At 47.2% G+C, this 6,213-nt stretch overlaps 3 protein-coding genes across 8 annotated transcripts in view; all 3 read right to left on the bottom strand.

Moving 5' to 3' along the window:
* Positions 1-128: 128 nt before the first annotated feature.
* On the bottom strand, positions 129-3,568 carry LOC143150932 (uncharacterized). Its single transcript, XM_076319545.1, is given in 3 exon segments — positions 129-1,079; positions 1,683-2,303; positions 2,359-3,568. Coding segments are annotated over 3 exon segments (2,493 nt in total). The 5' UTR covers positions 3,558-3,568; the 3' UTR covers positions 129-406.
* Positions 3,569-4,106: 538 nt separating this feature from the next.
* LOC143150931 (uncharacterized) lies at positions 4,107-4,999 on the bottom strand. The gene has a single exon (XM_076319544.1). The coding sequence runs from the start codon at positions 4,466-4,468 to the stop codon at positions 4,109-4,111; it is 360 nt and encodes a 119-aa protein (XP_076175659.1). The 5' UTR covers positions 4,469-4,999; the 3' UTR covers positions 4,107-4,108.
* Positions 5,000-5,137: 138 nt separating this feature from the next.
* The window catches only part of LOC143150929 (uncharacterized), a 60,290-nt gene continuing 59,214 nt past the window's right edge, over positions 5,138-6,213 (bottom strand). For 5 of the 6 annotated variants that reach the window (XM_076319537.1, XM_076319538.1, XM_076319539.1 and 2 more), the window contains exon 14: positions 5,138-5,750. In XM_076319537.1, coding sequence (XP_076175652.1) covers positions 5,583-5,750 — 168 coding nt within the window. In that variant the 3' untranslated portion in view covers positions 5,138-5,582. The remainder of the gene's footprint in view (positions 5,751-6,213) is intronic. The other variant, XM_076319542.1, reaches the window with a different exon arrangement.

Below are 6,213 nucleotides of genomic sequence, written 5' to 3'. Positions count from 1 at the left end.
ATAATATATATAAATTTACTTAATTTCTACAATTCTTTTATACCTTTTTTCATTTTCTCGTTGTTCTCAAGTTTTACTCAAATGCATTTTTGTATTGTAGAGCGCAGTACCCCTTGACGTCGATGACGATACCAACGATACCGACGGATGGCCCAAGCAGTGCAACGGAAGATCATTGTGTTGAAAAGAACTCAACATTTCGTACGAAAAACTTCATCGTCAATACAGATGAAACTTTTGCACAATATTTTTTTGTTGTTGTACGCGTTAACGATTCCACCTTGATCCGTTTCGTAATCGGAGCGGTTCATAGTTACGTAAGGATCCACTTTCATTGTCTCTTCCTCTTCCCCTTCCGTTAACGATAATTGTATATTCGCCAATTTTTGTTCAACCCCGTTCTCGTTCAGGTGATCTTCGACGGTTCCAGTTTCAGGCTGACGAAGAAGTTCTCCCGGTCCTCTCTGTATCGAGTTTTCAAGAGAAATTCGCGCGTGAACGAGTGCACCGGGAAATCGTAACCACGAGCTCGTTTCTGGCAATCCGTCAACCAGGAAACAGCATCCAGGACCCGTCTCATCCTTGGCTCCATGTTCCTCAGTCTTTCCTGTTCCTTCGCGAGGGCTCTGCGTTTCAAGACAATGTTGTTCCAACGGTAAAAATATTTCCACGCCAAGTTTTGTTCCCTGGACGTCCACAACAATTCCTTGTCGTCCTCGTGGTTCGTCATCTGATTTCTTTTGTATTTTATTTTCGCGACAACCGCCACGAGGATGCGTTTACCCAAACCGTGTCTCTGTTCTAAATCCTGGTTCCTTTTCAGGCCCGAAGCATCCTTATTTACGTTAACCGAGCGAGTGTCTTTCGAACGTTGCCGCAACGTTTTATCGTGCACGGTGCAGGAGTTGTTCTCGTACTCTCGATGGTGTCCCATGCTGCTCAAATGAAGAATTTTATCCAAAAAGTCGCCTACGTACGGCATAGAAGGGGATTTGCCCTCTGCTTTGGCCCATGCTCGCCGATACACCGGAGTTGATGGACTTTTGTAGATCTTGCAGAGTCTCTCCATGGCGTCGTATCTAAAGCGTGGAAATAGTTTACAAAAAAAAAAAAATGCGAAATATAGAATGTATAACCGTTTGATCAAACTCTATCGGCGTAGTGTGCAAATCAGGTCAGGGAGATTCTATGGACGAGAATAAGACGAAACTAAATAACTAACCGGTGACTGGCGTTACGGATTTCACCAGAGACGGCTACTGTGATTGTTTAGGATGCAACGTCGAGCACTGTTTACTGTCAATATTTACCTTCAACGAATCGTTGTTATGATTTGCGAACGAGCACAATGAACGCAACTCTCTCGGTATAAAGATCGTATCTGTAATGTCGGTTATTAGGTGCACGTGTACCGGACTGATCTTTAAATATAATTTTCTTATTTCATATTTATGTCTTATTTCGAGTTATGGAATCTCTCTGACCCCAAATGCACCACGGTGTGTTTTCTAGAAGAAATATAATAGCAAGGGCGTGAAAAGAAGTAGCAGAAGGAGACAGTAACGAATCGTGAAAAGTTACGGAGTTCTTTATTTTTATCGATAAGTTTATAGCGCATAAAACTTCGAGTTGGATCATAATCCTCCCAAGGAACGTAATCGAGCGTTCGAAGGACGTTGTACCTGTTAGCATGATGCACACGTAAATAGGACCAGCTGTTTCGCAGTCTGAAAATCGGTGGCGCTTGCAACCCGGCCAGAATGGACCTGCACGAATGAAAATTTCCCATGGCGAAACACTTTCTGGCCGCGTTTACGAGCCTCGCGATGATCCTAGCCCTGAAGCTCAACTTTCTGATCGCGAGAATCTCGCTGACAGCGAGGCAGGAGACTCTGTGACTGTACGCTATCCACGCGGACAAATTGGGAGCGTTTCTGGAGCTTCTCTGGTAGACGAGGATCTCGATCTCCTCCGCGGGGATTCGAACGAAGAGGTCGCGATCGATCAGGGTGAGCTGCATGGCCAGAGTGGTGCTGTCCACGTCCCAGATGGTAATTCTGAAATCCATTCTCAGCAACCTTCTCAATTGAACCGTGGCGCTGTTCTCCCGATTCTCGTGTTTCCTCTTTCTCTTTCCAGATCCGTTCCCGTTGAAGATTCGTTCGAGGAGGCTGGGCTTCTCTTCGGCGACGATTACGGTGTCCTCCTCGCACCTCCTTCGCCTGTGGAACAACTTCCGTTTCGTCGGTCGTTCTTTCTCTTGTTGATAACTTCTCAGGTGGCTCAGGTGTTGCCTCAGCTCTCTGTTGCGATCGGTAAGGTTCGTTCGCGATTCGGATATCGTTTAGAGTATACTACCTGTAGGCAGCCGAGGCGTGTCTGGGTCTGTACCAGTACTCCGGTGTCCAGAATAATATCACGCGTCCTCTTGTTGTAGCACCGATGGACCCGAACTTACCCGATTGCAGAGCGGTGTAGGAAATACTGGTGGCCAGCTGACGTCGCGACACGGGAAGCTTCAGCTCGTCGTCGACGGGCTGTCGACGAATAGTGACCAAGCTGAACGACCTACGCCCTAGAAGAGAGCTACGTTCGCCAGGCTGAACGGACCATGGTCCCAACGCGCGAAGAAAATGCGCCGCCGGGCACAAGCCGTATCTTCTGAAGTGTCTGGGACGCCTCGAGGATTGGCAACGACCTTTCCCCTCGCCCTCCCAGACCTTCACGGCGTTCTCCACGAGAACGTAGAAGTTCTGCGTTCGCTTCGCCTCGGTTCTCGCGTTATCCCTAAGGACCAGGCCCGAATGACACTTCTCCGGTACTCCGAACCCGAAACGCGATATCCTCCCATCTAAATGCTTCTTAGGGCTCGTTCTTCCTCGATGATCGTCCTCGTCCTTCTTCGTGGCATCCTGCAACGCCTCGTCTTCGTACCACACGTTTCGTTTCTCGCCGAGTTTCCCTTGGGGACGGTTGCAAGGACAACTGTGACAGCTCGCGAAGTATTTGCTCGTATCGCAGAATTTACGATTGCGGTCCCGGACGAACAACACGTCGCAGAGACCGCCGTGTTCGATTTTCTTCTCGAAACATCGACACGTCGGCCAGCTGCGACTGATCCTGTCGATTCTACGGGGCGAGGAGTCCTTCAAGTTCTCCATGATATCCTCCAAGCTAGCACCGGCGTATCGCAGTGGAACCGGTGCGTAGTCGCCACTGAACAACTCGTTGTAAGCAGGTCCCAGGTAAAGATCCTTCTGGAGCCAAGTCGCGGGCGCGTGATCGCCGGCACCGCCGTAATGCGTCCACACTCTGTTGAGAATTTATTCGACTCGAAGCTGACGTGCTCGAGACAACGAACACGAACGATACTACCTGCACACTGCCTTATCCCCTTCTGTTTTAGCCTCCTTTCGTATCTCGATCTCCGACGAGAGGATGTACAACGTCGTGGAGCTCGTGGAACTCGCCGCTGTGGTCTCGGACAACGAGCTCTTCTCCACCTTCTTGGCGAGCAAGCTTTCCACTTCCTCGCACCATCTCCTCCAAGAAATCATCCTGCTTTGTGTACCGCCGAGCTCGTAATAGCTCGCCCTTCCGTTCACGAATCTAATCGCGCACAACGTCGATCAGATATTCGCATCAGCGTGAAACCGCGACCTATTTGCAACCAGAAGCGGAATATTCCGCGTGCGATGTGGTTGGAAAAACTTTATATCGTCGATGATACCGAGCTATCGTCGATCGTAGGTAAATAAATACGTGGGTCGAAGAACAAATATTTACCAAGTTATCATACCGTATGAAAACAATGGATTATCTGTATCTTCGCTCTACCGTGCGTTCCACCTACGTTTATTAGAGAACCTTTTTGCTATATTTGGCGAGTACTATTTATCTTTTTTTCTTTCTCTTTTTTTCTTCCACTCTGTCGAATATCAATACCAAGATTCTCTACACAGACAGTATCGTTAATTCACCGTATCGGTAATTCCGCTTCTCGATGCAAATAGGTCGATCCCCGTGTCTCGTTGCGACAACTCTAGGAGGATTATGGCTACCGGTCCACTCTCTAAACGGAGCGTTGTTTTATTTATCAACGAACTGTCTACCTTGCCTTTAAAGTTTTGCGGTGTCTCCTGCTGAACACGCTCAAGGTGACGCATCGCAAAGGGTACACCGAGATCAGCTCGAAGCTCTCGATGCTGGGATCGAGGCCACGCGGACAGACGTAACCGGTGTTCCTTTTGAACACGTCCGCGGCTACGATTAATTTCGACGGCGTGAGACAAAGGGACACCTGACGGATTCCTCGGCCGTTTCTGGTGGTCTCAGCGAACGGTGATTCCACCAGGACGGTGTCGGAGAACTCGGTGTACTCGGAGGCGAGCAGCTTCTGAATCCTATTGTGTTCCATTTCGCGACACCTCGCACGACAACGAGGAGTTGAGATTTTGCGCGACGACATGAGCTACAATTTTCGTGAAGGTTACGAGGAGAGATAGGGATCGTACGGACGAATCGTGCACGAGATTCAACACGACCGGAGAATTTTTCAAAAGCCCCGAACCGATCGACGTTCGCTCCCGAGAGGTTAACGAGCTTCGAACGTGTACGTACGATCGATCGTATGAATTAATTTTCGTACAACTTCTCGATGAACGAGCGATAGGGGGCGTTCCGAATTTGTTTAAATTTTCCACCGGCTCGCGAGGTGTACAGTTAGTAATTAAGTTGGCAGATTCGTATACGATTTGTTCGAAGAGAATATATATTGAAATTTGTATTTTAACGACATTCGAACAATACTCGAGATTCTAACGCGATGAATTACACGGTGAAAAGAATTGATCGTAAAAAGAGAATTACCATAGAGTTGGTTAAAAGTAAATCGGTTATCGATTATTTATCGTTGCGTTGGATTTGTTCTCTTCGGATAAATCCACCGGTTTCACTCAATCGGATAGAAGAAAAACAAGTCGCGCTCGATCCGATTAGAAATTTAAATTGTAACGTTCTCGACGACGTTAAAAAGTGTAGCGCAAGCGGCGATGAAACGGGCGATTAACCTCCGCGATACGACTTCCATGCTAATGGGATTTCTTTGCTGGGGAAGAGAGTGAAGGAAACGCATGAACTCCATATCGGTGTCTTTATTTTTCAGTTCGATGCCTCCATCGAGATTCACGACTCGTACAGAAAGTCGGCGACGGAGGGGGGACTAAGTTTAAAAACACGGGCCTACGTGGTAAAGGGTTTCGCAGTGCCTTGTCTCGGTTAATAAGGATTATTAGCCGTTGTGTTTTTTTTTTTTAGTTTTTTTTTTTAGTTTTTTTCGTTTTTTTCTTTTTCGTTTGTTTAGGTTCTCCTTACTCGCTACAATACGGTAATAAATAACATGTAAAAAAAGACGTACGGGTAAAAGACGTAAAAAAGGAGCTCACCAATAGGGGGAGCGCTCTTTCGTCTAGAATATGATCGATGTAAGTTTCAAAAGAGCGTGCAAAAATGTACATTGTGGCAGAGGTACAAGGTGGACTCTCCTAATCGATCCGTCCGACTTAAACGAAAGCTAGGGTTCTTTATCGATTATTATGATCCGGGTTCACTTTGATGGTGACTTTGTTGCTCAGAGCGGATGCGAGCTTCTCGATGTTGCTCTGGAGCAGCTTGCCGGGCTCCGAATTCGTTGTCTCGTTGTTGGACGTTGCCGCGTTCTCGGGTATCGGCTTGATGCCTGGTTGTGTTTCCTAAAACGACACACATCGACCAAACGATTAAACAACCAACATCGTTGGAAATCTAACGGTGGTAACGTAACACGAGTCCTACGTCTATCCCCGTTCCCGTATCTCGTATCGCATTGTTTCCCGACGAACGTGTTATTAACTTAATTTCCAGTAACGCCGTTAGCTCTCAAAGACACGGTTCACCTCCCAAGCGTTCATTTTCCAACAATTATCTTTTCTATATCTCAATTTTCCTTTGCTTTCAGTGAAAACTACAGCCGAGCGTGACGCGAGAAACATTCGATTCGTCGACCACTACTCAGTTTCTACAGTCGGAACGAAATCAATTGGCCATTCAAGGTCACGGGTAACAGATCTACTTCGATCTCTGCGCGCATCTCTTCGAGCACTGTGACACTTCTTCACCGCGACGGTATCTTATCTTACGCGTTCCGATTTTAATCTTTGAAAATAGTTTATCTTT

Source organism: Ptiloglossa arizonensis, chromosome 9, assembly GCF_051014685.1.
Source record: "Ptiloglossa arizonensis isolate GNS036 chromosome 9, iyPtiAriz1_principal, whole genome shotgun sequence".
NCBI lineage: Eukaryota > Metazoa > Arthropoda > Insecta > Hymenoptera > Colletidae > Ptiloglossa > Ptiloglossa arizonensis.
The sequence above is the reverse complement of the archived record's forward strand: the minus strand, read 5'-3'. Positions and strand labels throughout refer to the sequence as shown.